We start from the raw sequence: 17,755 nt of genomic DNA on the forward strand, positions 1-17,755 counted from the left end.
ACTCACCACCCACCTCCCACTGCAGGGCTGGGGGGGGAGCTGCAGCCACCCCACCCCCACCCCTCACTGAAGCCCTGGGCCAGCAAGACCATCTCAAACCGATTCTAGAAGCACAAGCTACATATGGTTCCTGGGAAGTAAAAAGACCAGGCCTGAGGCTGCGTGAATCCCTGCTGTCCCTTCCCCCAGCCAAGCGACCCGGAACGTCACTTCCCATCCGGCCCGGCACCGGTCGCCCATCATAGGGGGATTCCCCCAGCTTCCCCCAGCCCTCAGCTTGCACGGCCAAAATCCGGAAACGTGCCCAGAGCCCTGGTGGAGTTGGTTCCACTTTGGAATGATTATTCAAGGAGAAAGGAGGAAACAGAGCTTTCTGGCCTCACCTCCATTTTCTGGGTGGCACTGGGTTTCATTTTTCATGGTTTCAGTCCCTTTGTAAAAATCGCCTCTTCTACTTTCCTCTCTGCAGTAGACTTTGGGAGTGAAAACGCACAGCCTGGAGGTCTCCAGAACCCCTCGTAGCCAACCTTAATTCTGTCCCACTCAGGACAGGATCCCGACACCCCAGAAACAAGCCTGGTGGCAGTGAAGGTGCTCTGTGGACTGGGTAAGGACCCTCAGGTGCAGGACACTTAGGACCAGTGTTGTTTCCCCACCTAGTTTGTGGGCCCGGTAGATGCCTTCTGCTCAGACGGCTCCTCTGAGGCAGGGGCCCAGCCAGGACCGGCCAGAACCCAAGAGAGCACTGCTCCCCTCCCGCGTCCCCTCGGCTCCGCACTGGTGCCCACACTCAACCTCCCTGCCCCTGAGGCTACCCACTCGAGGTGGGCCCAGAGCCGTAATCCAGCCGCGTCTCCGGGCCTAGGACCCCCAGGGCAGCAGACGTGCTGCGGAGCCTCTCCCCTTCCCGCCGGGAGAGAGGCGAGTCCTGGGCTCAGGAGGGTGGACGAGAATCCCAGATGGTGGAAGGTGGTCGGGAAGGGGCGCGAGAGTGAAGGTGGAGGGTGAGAAGTCAGCTCTGGGGGCCCCGGGGGAGGCTGGCGGAGAGGGGGCCCCGAGGAAGCACCAGATCCCATAGCTCTGCAGGGGGGCATCCAGGCCGGGACAGCCCCCTGTGGTCCCCCCGGGCCTGAAGCCTCACTCTTGTCCTACAGCCCGGGCCCTAGGACCAGCCCACATTCTTCGTCAGGTCCCAGCTTCTCGGCATCAAGTGAAGAATGACTTCCTGAGGACCGAGGGCCACGAGCAAGCCTGAGCCCCACTGCCCAGCTGCTGCTCCCGGAGGAGACGGTTTCTCACCACCTGCCCAGCGGGGAAACGCAGCCGGGCAGGAACACACGCCTGCTCCTTTCTGACAGTGAAAGAGACGTCCCTCTGCCTCAGGTGCCCGCGGACGCCAGGGTGGCTAGACGGGGTGGGAGGTGCCGCCACGTGTGCTGGGAAAGAGGCGCAGCTCCGGGTCTGGGAAGCCTTGAGTGGTCTGTGCCGAGGAGAGGGCCAGGGCCTGCAGCCGCAGAGACGAGGGCGGCTGAGGGGGGCCGGGGGCTGGATGCTCTCGCCCAGGCTGCAGGTTTGGAAGGAGACTCGGCGCACACTGGACTAACGTATATATGGCTTTTTATCGATGCTGGGGACACGAGGTGCGCGGGGAACGAGCACAGTGACCGCGGGGCAGAACCCGGCCCGTGTCCTCCGCCACCCCTCGGAATGGCTGCCCTGCCCCTCGGGATTCACAGCAAGTCCCTCAGGAATGCTAGGCGGGGCCTCCCCGCAGGGCCCCTGGGAAAGCTCAGCCAGCTGTCCACTACCCTCCCCTCCTTACCTGGGCCTCAGGGGAACTAAGAACCTGTAAACCTTCCTTTTCAAGCCCTCTGGCTCTGAACGGATACCGTGTCTTCAGACAGCGCTGCTCCACTTTGATTAAGGGAGGAGCACAGGCGGGAGGGTGAGAGATGCCAGTGACTGCTGGCTCCCGTCCTAGAAAGGGAGCTGGCGTCTGGGTCTCCCACCACAAGGGCAAAGGCCCGGCAGTTTCATTTGGGCCTTTCCGGGAAGCGGGTCTTCTGTTTCTTTGCGGTTTGACATCACCCGTCAGCAAGGTGAGGTCACGGGACGGACAGTCCCTGTTCGAGTCCAGCCAGTCTAGCCTGTAGCTCAGGTCTGTGGTGTCCCGGGAAGCCCCCGGCAGCAGGAGGAGGTCCACGCCGGCAGCGGGCTTTGGTCCTGGCTCTGCACAGTCCAGTCTCCCCTCCCAAACAGCCACTCCCACGCAGCGTGGGAGCTCCCCAGTCCGAGCAGGGTTCTAAGCCCTCTGCTCCCACACGGCACCCTGTCTGCGGCCCTCCACGAGCACAGAGGATGCGCACGCACGGATCCCTGGCTGCTGGTTGCCTTCCGTCAGGAGTCAGGAGGTGCTGCCATTCCGTTGGTCCGGAACGCTCAGAAAATGCCACCACTTTCTGCCAAGAGAGCCTCCCTCGAGGTGAGGGCTGGGCGGAGCTTTGGAGGAGGAGGGTGGCGGCATGCAGCGAGGAAGCTCCCGGGGCGACGACGGGCCAGGCTTCTCTCACCTCCGAGGGGCCCTCCTCAGCCACCGTCGGAGGGAGGGGGTCTTTAGAAAGAGGACGAGGGCAGAGGAGCGAGGGCACGGCCGCACACGGGTGGGCAGGGATGCCTCGAGGGCTGCCCGGCTGAGGCAGCAGCGGCTCGGGCCGCGGCCCCTACTTGTTCTTGCCCAGCAGCGCGTCCACCTCCTCCTCGGGCTTGAGTGAGTGCCACTGGGCAATGGGCCGGCGGGGGTTGGCCAGCATGTCAGACCAGTGCCGCAGCTCCGTGCCCGTGGCACTGCTGCCCACGAAGATCTTGCCAATGGCTTCGTTCTTGCCCAGCTTGTCGTAATCCAGCACGGTGACCACCACCTGGACTTTCTGCAGGGGGCAGAGGGAGGGGCAGTGGGCAGGAGAAGGACCCGGCGGCCGGCCCCTCCCTCCCCAGTGCCAACTGGGCGGGCGGGCACACAGAGGCGCCCGGGGCCCGTGCCTCTGACGCATCCTTCCCTTCTACCAACGACTGAACACAGGGCCCCCGGCAGCGTGCTGAGCGCCTGGGAGCAGAAGGGCAGACGCATCCTCGCGAGGTGACAAAGGTCACACCCGAGAGGCCAGCAGGAGGCACCTCGGGACCTCAGGGAGTGACGTCTGGCTGGTGAGTGAGGGCAGGCTTCCCGGAGGAAGTGACCTGGACTGGGGGTGGAGGGGCAGCAGGGGGAGGTGGGCGTCCACCGCCTCAGCGGCTGCACCCTCTCCACACACGCGCCCTGCCGCCAACCTCGAGGCCAAAAGGAGGTGTCTGTGAGCAGCTCCCGCTCACCTCCCAGAAAAGGGGCGGGCTGGGAAGTGCCGGGCATGGCCGGCCGTAGCAGTCAGTGAGGGAGGTCACCCGCCCCACGTCCACCCCTGCCAGCCCAGCACCTGGATCTGCTCGAAGGGGATCTCGAAGCTGAAGGACTCATTGAAGTACGGGTTCAGGGTCTTCTTCTTCACCGTCGTCTTCTTCTTCTTGAGCCTCTTGCCGTTCTGCATCAGGTGGATCTTCACGTAGGGGTCTGCGCGGAGGCAGCGGGCGAGGCCCTGAGCACGCACCCGGCCCGCCAGCTTCCAGGCCAGGGTGGCCAGAGGTGAAGCCTCTGGGACCCCGCCATGGCTGTGGCCGCCTGGAGCTCGGTGAGGAGCCGGGGGCCACTTGGTGGTGTCCGTCCTGGGCAGGGGGGCACGGCAGCGACCCCCCCCATCCCATCCTTCTGACCTTAGTAACGAGGCCCAGAGAAGGGCACCTGTCTGCCCGAGGTCACGCGGGGGCTCAGGGACAGAGCTGGGCTGGCGGGAACCTGAGCAGTTCAGGAGGCCGGGCAGTCGCACCCCCCAGCCCCGCCCAGAGCCCCTTCCAAGGCAGGGCCGCCCCCATCTCCCCCCCCCGCCTGCCCTCCCTGTCCCTGCCTCACCTGGGGGTGAGGTCCCTGACCCCTTCCCTCCAGGGCCCACAGGGAGAGCAGCGGAAAGGCAGCTCTCAGCGGGGCTCCCCGCCCCGCCCTGTCCTGCCCTGCCCTGAGGACCCAAAGCCGCTCAGACAGCCTGTGTGTCCCACGCATCTGACGCCTGCTATCCAGGTCGAGGGCTCTGGGCCGCGACCGGCTGGCAGGTGACCCCGATGGCGGCCAGAAGCCACGCACACACCTGAAAGGCCCCCCACGTCCATCTTCTTGAGGTTCTTGGCCTCCAGGATGCAGACGGTGAGCTTCCCAGCCGTGGGCACGTAGCGCAACGAGGTGCAGATGTCACCCAGCTTCTCCGGCTGTCGGGGGAAGGGGATGCGGTCAGCGCAGCAGCGCCTGTGTCCAGCACGGCTGACCCCCTCGGGGCCTCAGGCCAGGGGTGGCACAGCCCTGGCCGTGACAGGTGGACACTGCAGCGCCGAGGACAGGCTGCTGGCGGTGTGGGGTTTGCCGGGGCCCCTCCCCAGCCTGGCAGGCGGCGGAGGGGGACGAAGGGGGGATGTGGGGAGCCCCCCTTCCTGATCACAGCCATACCACTTGCAGAGCGAGCTGCTGTCCTCCAAGCCCTCGGCATCCCTTTCCTTGTGTTAGCGTCACAGGGCAAGGACCTCGTGACTAGCAAGAGGGGGCTCCCGGGCCCGAGAGCTCGGCCGGCGCCATGGCACAGTCGAGGCTTCTCAGAGGCGGGCCTCGGGACCCAGGCTGGCCGCCTCGCCCACAGCCCAGTCAGGGTGCTGACCCTTCCTCCGGGCGACCTGAGCCCCGAGGTGAGGAAGGGCACACCTCACGTGCGCGGACTCGGCCAACACGCCCGGCTGGTGCTTGGAAGGGATGGTGGCTAAATGGGGGCTTTGGTACACAGTGGGGGCTTTGGTACACAGTAGGTGCTCAATAAATATTTGGCGAATGAGTGAGTGCGTGCTGTGGCAGTTTCTAGGAAGACAGGCCCCCCCTTGCTGAGAATCCTCTAGAACAATGTGGGCTCTCCCTGTGGGTGAATGTGGTCCCCAGGTGGGTCACCGGCCCTAAGTGGGCCCAGAGCCACGGGAGAAACACGAGTGACGCGTCCTGTCCCCCTGAGGTGCCCCCTCGTCTGCAGACACAGAGCCGGGGGCGTGGGGCGGACCCGCCAAGCTCTCCCGCTCTCACCTCCTCCTTCTCTCCGCCCTGCAGGTCCCTCCACTCCTCGATGGGCTGCCCCAGGTCCACGGTGTTCATGGGCACCTTTACCTCCCCGATGATGTCGTGCTTGGAGAAGCGGTCAAAGTCGTAGATGGCCATCACCAGGGTCTTGCCCCCCAGCTCCTGGTAGGGCACCTGCGGGGCACAGGCAGGATGGAGGGGTCAGGGCAGCTCGGGGCCTCTGGGGGCCCTGCAGGACACCTGCCAAGTCTGCGGACACCCGGGCTCGGGTCCGGGCCGAGCTGGTTCTGGGCCTCAGCCACAGCCCAGGACCAGGGGAAGGTCCGCAGCGGGCCAGCCTGTCACCTTGAAGGTGAAAGTCTCGTTGAAGGCGGGGTTCAGCGTCTTCCGATGGACTTTGGTCTCATATTTCTTCTTCTTGTCTGGAAGGAGGAAGACCTTGACGTAAGGGTCCGAGGTGCCGCCCATGTCCAGGGCGGGCAGCTCCGCTGCCTGCAGGACGCCCACGGTGAGCTGTGGAGTGAGTGGGCGCCGGGTCAGCCCCGAGGGGGCGGGCGGGTGCTGGACAGGAAGTCGGCCTCCATCTCCCTCCCCGGGGAATCGGAGTAACACGGGGGAGACGGTCGCCGCGAGGTGACTGGTCTGCCCGAGGAGGGCGGCACGTGGACGGCGGGCAGGCTGAGCACAGCCCTTCTTCCCTACAGCCGGGGTGCCCGCCCCGTGGAGCCCTGGGGGCCGCCCCGCGCACCTGGTTGGCCTGGAAGTCATAGTCCAGGGAGAACTGCAGCTTCCCCAGGTTCTCCGGCTCCTCGCCCTCGCCCTCGCCCTCGCCCTCCGTCAGGCCCGTCTCGGCATCATCGTCGTCCTGGGGGGCTGAGGAGGGGAGGGAGGGTCAAGGGAGAAAAGGCGGGGAGCCTGCCCCCGTGCAGACCCCAACCCAGAGCTGGAGGGGCTCCGTCGGGCCCTGCTTCCCCTCAGCCCCCAGCCCGGCCCTGTCCCTGCGGGGCCAGCACGGCCCAGATGCCACGCAGCTTCTTGAGTGGCGGAGCCTCCCTGTGACCCCCCCACCCCGCCCCCAGCTCAGGCCACCACGTGGGCAGCACGTACCAGGCGTGCAGGCCGGGCGTCCAGGCCAGGCGAGTCCACAGGTGGGAGGAGAAGGGAGAGAGTGGTAAGAAAATCCTGCAGCTCAGACCAGCCGCATGGCAGGGCCGGGGCCCCCACAGGCTCACACGCACACGCACGTCCACGTGCGTGCTCACACACGCTCTCACACACGTGTACACGCAGACTCAAAGGCCACGGCCCCTGGCTGACCTCCTGAGATCAGCCCTCCTTCCTCCCTCCACACTGATTCCTTGAGCAAGAAATTCCTCCCAGAACAAACATGGGGAAAGTGAGGTGCCCGGGGCCTCTGCAAACTTAAAAGGAGACACAGGTACATCAGGGCGTCTTCCAGGCTGCTCCCTGAAAGATGGGGAGAAGAGCCACGTCTTTGTGGACGAGAGACGGACCCACAGGGCCCCACAATGAGGACATGGTCCAGCAGCCCTGCCGGCGGGAAACCGGGTCACACGATGGTGGCTTCCCGGTGGGCGGGGGTCTCTCTTCCCAGCATTTTGTCCCAACGGCCTCCTTTCGGGTCAGTCAAGGACAGTCCCTGCTGACCTGAGCGAGCTCTTCCCACCTGGAGAGCATCGAGGGGCCTCTGGTCACCCGGCCCCGCCTACCTGGCCACCCTTCATGTCCTTCATGTTCATGGCATTCTTGGCGCCCTTGCCCTTCTCTTTCTTGTTCTTCTTCTTCTTCCAGCAGCACTTCTTGCAGATGCAGAAGCAGCAGGTGAGGAGCAGAAGGCCCAGGAGCACCGCGATGGCGCCCAGCGCCCAGGGGGGCACTGCCCACAGGGAGACGGGGTCAGCGGCGCTCGGGCAGCCCCGACCCCTCGAGGATAGAAAGCTGGGTCGGGGCCCGGCCCCGCTGCTGCACCCCGCGTTGTAAACCCACGTTAAGTTGCATGCTTCGGTGCCCTCCCCTTTCTGCCACCCCAGCAGGGACAGCCTGTGACAGGGACAGCAGCCAGGCGCACACCACGGGGCCCTCATCTGGGCTCTGCTGAGATCTGACAACTTTGACCCTTGGAACTGTGGCTCACACGAAGGATGGGAGGGTCCTCATCAGACCCCGGTGGGGTAGGAAGGCCCGGCCCTCAGGCGCAGTCCTGAGAGGGCTGAGCCTGCGCCAGGAAGCCGGGCTCAGAGGGCCCACGGGTCTGGGAAGTGCGGGGAGGGGCGGGCCGCGGCCCGGCCGGGGCTGCTCTCCGAGGTGCTGAAGCACCGCCTCCCTCCAGTGGGGCTGCTCCCCGAATCCGGACCTCGGGTTTCTCCCCACAGCCTTTACCAGAAATCCAGGAAGCAGTAGGGGGTTTTATTTTCTATCTTGCAAAATAAAGCAGTTTTAAAGTATGACTGGAAAACTTGAATAATGATTTCTGTTTCATAATTTTTTATCTTCTTTTGGTTCCATCTTTTGACAGATTTCTAAGTATAAGAACGTTTATCCCCCCTGGAGGTTAGGGCACATAAACCCCCTTGTTCCCTTCATTAGTGCCAGACCATACTGCCCCCCCATTCCTGAAGGGGATCCCCAAATAATCCAGCCTCGAGTCCAAACGTTAGGAAAGATCGCAGCGGTCACACCCCCACGGTGCACCCGCCCACCCTCGCCCCCAAGCTGCATACAGATCGATACTCACGAGGGAACTTGACCATCTCATTGAAGAATCGGTCCTTCAACGTGGCAAACAGGTCCCCCTTGCCCTCCCTGGCGCCTCCGCTCTCGGTGGAGTTGTCCAGGGGCTCAGCAGGCATGGTGGTGGTGGTGGTGGTGGGAGCCACCATGGGCTCCTGGTTCCTCTTGAAGATGTTCCTCATGGTGGCAGAGGGACGGCTATGGGTGAAGGGGACAGGGTGAGCATCCCACGGGCCCGAGTGCAGACGGCTCTGCCCACGGGCCAGGAGAGGCTCTTCCAAAAGCTAAAGACTGTTTATTAATAAAGGCCATTACAACAAACCCACAGCAAACATCATTCTCAATGGTGAAAGGCTGAAAGCATTTCCTTCAAGATCAGGAACAAGATAAGGATGTCCACTCTCGCCACTATTATTCAACATCATTTTGGAAGTCCTAGCCACGGCAATCAGAGAAGGAAAAGAAATAAAAGGAATACAAATTGGAAAAGAAGAAGTAAAACTGTCCTTGTCTGCAGATGACATGATACTATACATAGAAAATCCTAACGATGCAACCAGAAAATGACTAGAGCTCGATGAATTTGGTAAAGTAGCAGGATACAAAACTAATACACAGAAATCTCTTGCATTCCTATATACTAACAATGAAAGATCAGAAAGAGAAATCAAGGAGACAATCCTATTTACCACAGCATCAAAAAGAATAAAATACCTAGGAATAAACCTACCTAAGGAGGCAAAAGATCTGTACTCAGAAAACTGTAAGACACTGATGAAAGAAATCAAAGATGACACAAATAGATGGAGAGATATACCATGTTCTTGGATGGGAAGAATCAATATTGTCAAAATGACCATACTACCCAAAGCAATCTACAGATTCAATGCAATCCCAGTCAAATTACCAATAGCACTGTTCCCAGAAATAGAACAAAAAATTTCACAATCTGTAGGGAAACACAAAAGACCCCGAATAGCCAAAGCAATCTTGAGAAAGAAAAACGGAGCTGGAGGAATCAGGCTCCCTTACTTCAGACTATACTACAAAGCTACAGTAATCAAGACAGTATGGTACTGGCACAAAAACAGAAATACAGATCAATGGAACAGAATAGAGAACCCAGAAATAAACCGACACACCTGTGGTAAATAAATCTATGACAAAGGAGGCAAGAATATACAAGGAGAAAAGACAGTCTCTTCCATAAGTGGTGCTGGGAAAACTGGACAGCTACACGTAAAAGAATGAAATAAGAACACTCCCTAACACCATACACAAAAATAAACTCAAAATGGATTAAAGACCTAAATGTAAGACTGGGTACTATAAAACTCTCAGCAGAAAACATAGGCAGAACACTCTGACATAAATCGCAGCAATATTTTTTTTGATCCACCTCCTAGAGGAATGAAAATAAAAATAAACAAATGGGACCTAATTAAACTTTAAAGCTTTTGCACAGCAAAGGGAAACTATAAACAAAACCAAAAGACAACCCAGAGAATGGGAGAAAATATTTGCAAATGAAGCAACCAACAAGGGATTAATCTCCAAAATGTACAAACAGCTCATGCAGCTCAATATCAAAAAAACAAATAACCCAATCAAAAAATGGGGTTAAGATCTAAATAGACATTTCTCCAAAGGCATACAGATGGCCAACAAACACATGAAAAGATGCTCAACATCACTAATTATTAGAGAAATGCAAATCAAAACTACAATGAGCTATCACCTCACACAGGTCAGAATGGCCATCATCAAAAAATCTACAAACCATAATGCTGGAGAGGGTGTTGAGAGAAGGGAACCCTCCTACACTGCTGGTGGGAATGTCAATTGATACAGCCACTATGGAGAACAGTGTGGAGGTTCCTTAAAAAACTAAAAATAGAACTACCATACGACCCAGCAATCCCACTCCTGGGCATATACCTGGAGAAAATCATAATTTGAAATGATACCTGCACCCCAGTGTTCACTGCAGCATTCTTTACAATAGCCAAGACATGGAAGCAACCTAAATGTCCATCAACAGATGAATGGATAAAGAAGATGTGGTACATATATACAATGGAATATTACTCAGCCATAAAAAAACCAAAATAATGCCATTCACAGCAACATGGATGGACCTAGAGATTGTCATACTGAGTGAAGCCAGACAGAGAAAGACAAGTATCATATGATATCACTTGTATGTGGACTCTTAAGAAATGGTACAAATGAACTTATTTACAGAACAGAAATAGAGTCACAAATGTAGAAAACGAACTTATGGCTAATAGGGTGGGGGGGATGGTGGGATGAATTGGAAGATTGTGATTGATATGTATACACTACTATATATAAAATAGATAACTAATAATAACCTACTGTATAGCACAAGGAACTCTGCTCAATACTCTGTAACGACCTATACGGGAGAAGAATCTAAAAAGAGTGGATTATGTATATTTATAACAGATTCACTCTGCTGTACAGCAGAAACTAACACAACATTGTAAATCAACTCTACTCCAATAAAAATTAATTTTAGAAAAAAGACTGTATTAGCTGGGACTTCCCTGGTGGCGCAGTGGTTAAGAAAAAATATATATATATATATATATATATGAGTCCCTGTTTAAAAAATAATAAATAAGAATAAAATTTTAAAAAGACTGTATTAGTCGTAATCCCTTTAAGTCCCAGGGCACTTCCAGCAGTAGCAACACCGTGAAGCAGCAACCACAGGGCCACCAGCCGCTCCTCCCCAGACTCACGCACCAGCCCGTTTCACAGATGCAAAAACGGAGGTCCAGGGCCTAGGCAGCCCCCGCCACTTAGCTCACAAGTCCTGGAATTGAGGTTCGAACCAGTCACCTGAGCCGAGAGCCTGCAAAGCACGCGGCTCTTCTGCGTCGGGCTGCACCCAAGCACTCCACCCAGGAAGGCGCGCGGTCGCAGTGAGGACCCTCGAGCCGCCTCCTCCCTGCGTGACAGCGCCCGGCACGCCCACCCTCCTCACCTCCGTGCCTCAGGCTCCCTCCGCACCCACCCAGGGTGGGTTTCAATCTCTCCTCCAGGAAGATGGCACCCAAGTCCACCCCCGGAGCCCCTTCCTCCCCGGGGTGTCGGGGTCCCTTGCCAGCCCTGCCCCCTCTACACAGCAGCACATCAACTTCCTACTCAAACCAGGGCTGCCCATTAATAACAAAAGCCATCCAGGTTTACGGGGGAGGGAAAGAGACTAAGGGAGACATTCCCCACGATCCTACCTTCCAGAGATAACACAGGTTAGTGTCCTTGGAGAAGCTTCTAACAGTATTTTTTTCTGAGGGTGTTTTACATGTTGCGATCATACTATATATAATTTGGTATTCTGGCCTTTTTTCACATAAAATTTTGTCACAAGCATTCTCCTTTATCATTAAAAACTTCCTTTGTGGGCTTCCCTGGTGGCGCAGTGGTTGAGAGTCCGCCTGCCGATGCAGGGGACACGGGTTCGTGCCCCGGTCCGGGAAGATCCCACATGACACGGAGCGGCTGGGCCCGTGAGCCATGGCCGCTGAGCCTGCGCGTCCGGAGCCTGTGCTCCGCAACGGGAGAGGCCACAACAGTGAGAGGCCCCCGTACCGCAAAAAAAAAAAAAAACTTCCTTTGTTATCAAGTAGCTAAATAATGCCCTGCTGCGCGGTAGTGCTGTATTTGATGCTTAGATGGTTTGCAAGCTCCTGCTGGTAAAAGTATTATCGTGATGGTCTTCATTTAAGGTAACGTTCTTAACGAGTTTTTAAACTCTGCTCCCCCAACCCTCCCCTCCCCACCGAGCTATTTCTGCTTCTCAAAATGGGGGTACGAGCCTCCTCCACAGGCCCTGTGAGGTCAGACGCAGGCAACACGAGCACCCCTCTGCCCGGCGCACAGTCGGTGCCCAGGGGGTGTCTGGACAGCAGCACACACCTGAGGTGCTCCAGGTCATGGGACAAACAGCACATCTCCTAGAAGCATCAAACACACAGCAGGATGCAAACAGCAAAGGTAAAAGCGAGGCTTTTCACACTGTGCTTCTCCCTACACGCAGAGCTCTTCTGAGGGCAAGTTTTAGGGGCCCTGAAGCTCCAGGCCTGCTCTAAGAACCCGAGCCCTCGCCCGGGAGCCAGCACGGCCGGCACAGGCCGCCCCGACCACAGGGCGAAGCAGGCGCATTCTCCCCGCGCACACTCGCCAAGCAGTTTAGTAAGCTCTTGTTACGGGCTGGGTAAACTAGCCTTGATCCTAAAATCCATCTCGAAAGGGAAGGTGGAGCCCGCCGGGCCTCGGGGGCTCAGCCCCATCTCCCTCACCCCCACCTCACTGACCAGGATTCCGCGGCCCGACTCTAAGAAGGCTTGAGATGCAATTCACATCCATTCAATTCACTCATTTAACGTGTTCGGTTCGGGGGTTTTTAGTATACTTACAGGGTTGTGCAACCATCACCACAATCTAATTTTAGACCATTTTCACCAAAAAGAAGCCCTACTTCATTACCAGTCACTCCCCATTCCCACCCTCCTCCCAGCCCCAGGCAACCACTGACCTATCTGTACAGATTCCCCTCTTCTGACTTTTCATACAAATGAAATCATATGATAGGTGACCTTGGTGTTCAGCTTCTCCCACAGAGCACAGTGTTCTCAAGGGTCATCCGTGTTGTAGCAGGTGTCAGCACTTCATTCCTCTCTATGGTTGAGTAATATTCCACTCCATAGATAACACATCTTATTTATCCATTCATCAATTTATGGACACGGGTTATTTCCACTTTTTGGCTCTAAGAATAATGCCGCAATGAACGTCTCTGTGCACGTTTTTGGACATGTTTTCATTTCTCTTGGGTAAATACCTAGGAGTGGAATTTCTGGGTCATATGGTAACTACGTTTGACATTTTAAAGGACTACCAAACTATGTTCCAAAGTGGCTGCACTGAGCCTCTATGGAGAACAGTGTGGAGGTTCCTTACACTAAAAATAGAGTCACCGTATGATCCAGCAATCCCACTCCTGGGCATATATCCAGACAAAACTATAATTCAAAAAGATACATGCACCCCAACATTCCTACATATACATCTACACACACACATATACACACAATGGAATATTACTCGGCCATAAAAAAGAATGAAATGATGCCATGTGCAGCAACATGGTTGGACCTAGAGACTGTCATACTAAGTCAGTCAGAAAGAGAAAGACAAACACCATATGACATCACTAGTATGTGGAATCTGAAATATGCCGCAAATGAACCTATCTACGAAAGAGAAATAGACTCACGGACATAGAAAACAGACTTGTGGTTGCCAAGTGGGAGGGAGGGAGGGGGAGGGAAGAACTGGGAGTTTGGGATTAGCAGATGTAAGCTATTATCCATAGGATGGATAAACAACAAGGTCCTACTGTAGAGCACAGGGAACTATATTCAATGTCCTGTGACTAACGATAATGGAAAAGAACATGAAAAAGAATGTATGTCTGTGTATAACTGAGTCACTTTGCTGTACAGCAGAGATTACCACAACATTGTAAATCACCTATACTTCAAAAAAATTTTTTTAAACAGCGGCTGCACTGATTTACATTCCCACCAGCATTGTATGAGCGTTCCAAGTTCTCCACATCCTGGACAGTACTTGTTATTACATGTCTTTTTGTTTATAGCCGTCCTAGTAGAGGTGAAGTGGCATCTCACCGTGGCTTTGATTTGCATTTCTCTGATGATGTCAAGCATCTCTTCATGTGTTTATTGGCCATTTGTATGTCTCCTTTGGAGAAATGTCTGTTCAAATCCTTTGTCCATGTTTTAATTGAATATTTGTCTCTTTATTATTGAGTTGTACGAGTTCTTTGTATATTCTGGATACCAGTTCCTTGTCATGTATGTTTTGCAAATATTTTCTCCCATTCTACGGTTATCTTTTCACTTTTTTAATGGTGTCCTTTTTTTCTTTATAATGTATTTTTGGATGCATTGGGTCCTCGCCACTGCGCATAGGCTTTCTCTAGTTGTGGTGAATGGGGTCTACTCTTCATTGCACTGCATAGGCTATTCACTGCGGTGGCTTCTCATTGCCGAGCTAGGCACACGGGCTCAGTAGTCGCGGCACACGGGCTCAGTAGTTGTGGCTCATGGGCTTAGTTGCTCCGCGGCATGTGGGATCTTCCCAGACCTGGGCTCGAACCCGTGTCACCTGCATCGGCAGGCGGACTCCCAACCACTATGCCACCAGGGAAGTCCCTTGATGGTGTCCTTTGAAGCACAAAAGTTTTCAATTTTGATGATGCCCAATTTACCTGTTTCTTTTCTTGCCTGTGCTTTTGGTGTCATATCTAAGAAATCATCACATAACCCAAGGGCACAAAGATCTACTCCTATATTTTCTTAGAGGAGCCTAGTAGTTTTAGCTCCTACATTCAAGTTACGATCCACTTGGAGTTCATTTTCGTGAATGTATTTTGTGTATGGATCTCCATTTGTTGCAAAGACTGTTATTCCCCACCGAACTGTCTTCATACCCTTGTAAAATACTAACCAACCATAAATGTGAGGGATTATTTCTGGATTCTCTATTGCATTAATCTATGTCTATCCTTATGCTAATACCACACTGTCTTAATCACTGCAGCTTTGTAGTTAAGTTTTTATATCAGGCAGCGTGAGTCTTCCAAATTTGTTCTTTCATGAAGATTATTTTGCCTATTCTGGGTCTCTTGCATTTCCATATGAATTTTAAGTTCAGCTTTTTAAAAAAAAAAAAGATCAGCTTGGGGCTTCCCTGGTGGCGCAGTGGTTGAGAGTCCGCCTGCCGATGCAGGGGACGCGGGTTCGTGCCCCGGTCCGGGAAGATCCCACACGCCGCGGAGCGGCTGGGCCCGTGAGCCGTGGCCGCTGAGCCTGCGCGTCTGGAGCCTGTGCTCCGCAACGGGAGGGGCCACAGTGGTGAGAGGCCTGCGTACCACAAAAAATAAATAAATAAATAAATACAATAAAAATGAAAAAAAAATTTTAAAAGATCAGCTTGTTGATTTCTGTAAAAGCCACCTGGGAGTTTGATAGGGATTGCACTGAACCCGTGGACCAATCTGCAGAGCGCTGCTATCTTAACAACGTAACATTCCAATGTCTTTCCCTGTAAGAGCTTCTTTAAATTCTTGCAACACTGTTTTGCAGTTCCCAGGATAGATAAAGCCTTACGCTTTTGTTAAATTTATTTCTGGATATTCGATTCTCTTTGACGCTGCTGTAGACAGAATTGCTTTCTTAATTTCATTTCAGATTGTTCACTGCTCACAGATACGAATGCAGTAGACTTTCGTGTATTGATCTCATGTCCTGCCACATGCTGAACTGGCTTACTAGTTCTGATACTGTGTGGTGTGTGTGTGTGGAACGTGCGTGTGGTGTGTCTTCCCTAGGACTCTCCATCTACAAGATCATGCCAAGTGAGATAATTTCACACCTTTCTTTCCAATCCAGATGCCTTTTCTTTCTTTTTCTTCCCTAACTGCCATGGTAAGAACCTCCGTGCAGTGTTATAGAAGTTGTGAGAGGGGGAATCCTTCTCTTTCCTGATCTTCAGAGAGTCTTCAGTCTTTCTCCACCAAGTACAACGTTAGCTGCAGGCTTTCGTCAGACTCAGCCCGCATGGTCGCTGGTTCTGGATTCTGTGGTGGGCAAGAGGCAGCCCGGCAGAGAGAGGCAGACTGTGATCCCGGGATGCTTACCGCTTGCCAGATGACTCCAAACAAATCCCATTCTGAACTCGATTTCCTCATATAAAAATGGCAGAAAATAATACCCACTTTTCAAAGCTGTTGTGAAAATTAAAAGAATAAATTTGATTGTGTCTGGCACGGAGATGATGTTCGATAACTGTGGTCGGATCTGAATCCAGGAGCCCCTTCGAAGGGCCTGAGTGGCCTCGGCACAGCAGAGGGACCCCTACTGGACATGAACCTTTTCCCAAATCCGCAGGACGAGTGATATGAATCATGAAACAAAAGAATCGACCAGGGCAGACGGTGCTGCGTGTGCCACAGGCTCAGGGGGCCCCACAGACCAGGACGTCAGCTGGAGAGCCCATCCCAGGGGCCTTGAAGTCCAGGAAGAGGGGCTCGGACGGACTCACGTCCCCAACAGGAGTGGCCTGATCTGTTTAAAGGGCAACAACAGCTCCACGGGGAGCAGAGGGGGTGAGGCTGGGGCAGGGGGCCCGCAAGGGGTGAGTTCACAGTCCAGCCAGAGATGATGTGGACCCAGATAGGGTAGGAACGCCGGGTACAGAGCAGAGAGAACAATGGGGGAGGTACTTATTCATTCATTCATTCAACAAATAACTGATTGAGTGCTTCCCTGGCGGAGCAGTGGTTAAGAATCCGCCTGCCAATGCAGGAGACACGGGTTCAAGCCCTGGTCCGGGAAGATCCCACATGCATGCCTCGGAGCTACTGAGCCCGCGTGCCACAACTACTGAAGCCTGGGCGCCTAGAGCCTGTGCTCCACAACAAGAGAAGCCACCGCAATGAGAAGATCCTATGCGGGACTTATAAGCTGGATATTACATAACTGCGCACAAATGAATGTAAAATTGTAACTGAGAAATGCACAAAGGAGAGACCCTTGCTGGTGTGAGTCTGTACTGGGGTATATCTGACCTAATCTGGGAGAGCAGGAATGCTTTCCTGAGCAACTGGTGATGGAATGGGGGCCCTCCAGGCGGAGGAAAGGCAGCAGCGGCACATGCAAAGGCCCAGGGGTGGGGGCAGCACCACGGGGAGCCCAGAGCCTGAGGAAGCCCAGCATGGCCGCACAGAGGGGGCGCGGGTGCAGGTGAGCCCGCAGGACCAGGCGCACAACCTTACGGCCACGACGAGGAGTCTAAGGATGCGGGTAATGTGTTCACGTTTACATTTTGGAAATTTCACTTAGACTGAAGTGAGTAAAAGAGGCTGGAAAGGAGCCTGGCTCCAGAGGGAAGGGGAAAAGCGTCAAAAACAGCCAAAAGGAATGTCTTGTCATCCCCAAGTTCTTATGAAAGATCAGACAACGTTCCCGGGGGTTCGGGTGGGGGTGGGGAGTTGACAGCTGCTGGGAGGGAGCAGGGGCCGCAGACCCGTGGATCCCAGGGCCTGGGGCCTGAGGACACAGCTGCCCAAAGAGCAGGGGAACAACACACACCCTGAGAAGCCAGATGCCGGCGGAGGCGGGGCGGGGGCAGCGCCGGGCCCCGCCCAAAGCCTTGGGGTCCTCAGCCCCTCCTGCCCTCGCCGCCCAGCCGGAGCATCTGCAAACTCCCTCCTCCACTCACCACGTCCTCCAGTTCAGCCAAGAACAACAGCTACGTTCTGGAAGCTTCCACAGTCCTCCACTCAGTCTAATCCCCACACGGCAGCCGGGCTGATCCACGTGAAGCCCCCAGGGCTTTTGTTCACACTCAGAAAAAAGGCCCCGCTGGCCTGGGCCCGGCTCCTACTCACTGCCCTTCCCTCACCTCTGCTCTCTGCGTGGGCCACAAACTCACCCGGCAAACGCCGGCCCCCAGTCTGGACGCCCCCCGAAACCTCCTTGGCCTCGGAGGGGCCCCTTAGCCCCTCGGCTCACGTCCTCCCAGGTCCCTGCACCCTGTTTCTCTGTCTTGTTGTGAGACTCACCAGAGAAACACCAGCCCTGAAACTGCCCGGCTCGGACTGAGTGCCCGCGACCCCCAAACTCACGTGTGGATCTAAGGCTCAGTGTGACGGAGGGCGGGGCCTCGGGCTGATCTGGTCGGGGGGCGGGG

The 17,755-nt window shown here is 55.3% G+C and overlaps 1 protein-coding gene and 2 long non-coding RNA genes across 4 annotated transcripts in view; 2 read left to right on the forward strand and 1 right to left on the reverse strand.

Moving 5' to 3' along the window:
• The first annotated feature begins 282 nt into the window (after positions 1-282).
• On the forward strand, positions 283-4,172 carry LOC112402623 (uncharacterized). The gene is made up of 5 exons (XR_003003740.1): positions 283-607; positions 1,155-2,482; positions 3,080-3,204; positions 3,585-3,722; positions 4,034-4,172. It is a non-coding gene; the product is annotated as an uncharacterized LOC112402623 (long non-coding RNA).
• The window catches only part of SYT2 (synaptotagmin 2), a 34,498-nt gene continuing 19,223 nt past the window's right edge, over positions 2,481-17,755 (reverse strand). The window contains exons 2-9 of one of the 2 annotated variants that reach the window (XM_024749650.1): positions 7,950-8,143; positions 6,925-7,091; positions 5,943-6,059; positions 5,540-5,707; positions 5,201-5,368; positions 4,233-4,350; positions 3,471-3,604; positions 2,481-2,927 (exon numbers count right to left, since the gene is read on the reverse strand). In XM_024749650.1, the coding sequence (XP_024605418.1) occupies positions 2,721-2,927; positions 3,471-3,604; positions 4,233-4,350; positions 5,201-5,368; positions 5,540-5,707; positions 5,943-6,059; positions 6,925-7,091; positions 7,950-8,127 (1,257 nt within the window). In that variant the 5' untranslated portion in view covers positions 8,128-8,143 and the 3' untranslated portion in view covers positions 2,481-2,720. Of the gene's footprint in view, positions 2,928-3,470; positions 3,605-4,232; positions 4,351-5,200; positions 5,369-5,539; positions 5,708-5,942; positions 6,060-6,924; positions 7,641-7,949; positions 8,144-17,755 lie in introns of those variants that run through there. The other variant, XM_024749649.1, reaches the window with a different exon arrangement.
• On the forward strand, positions 4,166-6,031 carry LOC112402624 (uncharacterized). The gene is made up of 5 exons (XR_003003742.1): positions 4,166-4,288; positions 4,595-4,818; positions 5,225-5,359; positions 5,624-5,702; positions 5,899-6,031. It is a non-coding gene; the product is annotated as an uncharacterized LOC112402624 (long non-coding RNA).

This window comes from Neophocaena asiaeorientalis, unplaced genomic scaffold (assembly GCF_003031525.2).
Source record: "Neophocaena asiaeorientalis asiaeorientalis breed wild unplaced genomic scaffold, Neophocaena_asiaeorientalis_V1.1 scaffold44, whole genome shotgun sequence".
NCBI lineage: Eukaryota > Metazoa > Chordata > Mammalia > Artiodactyla > Phocoenidae > Neophocaena > Neophocaena asiaeorientalis.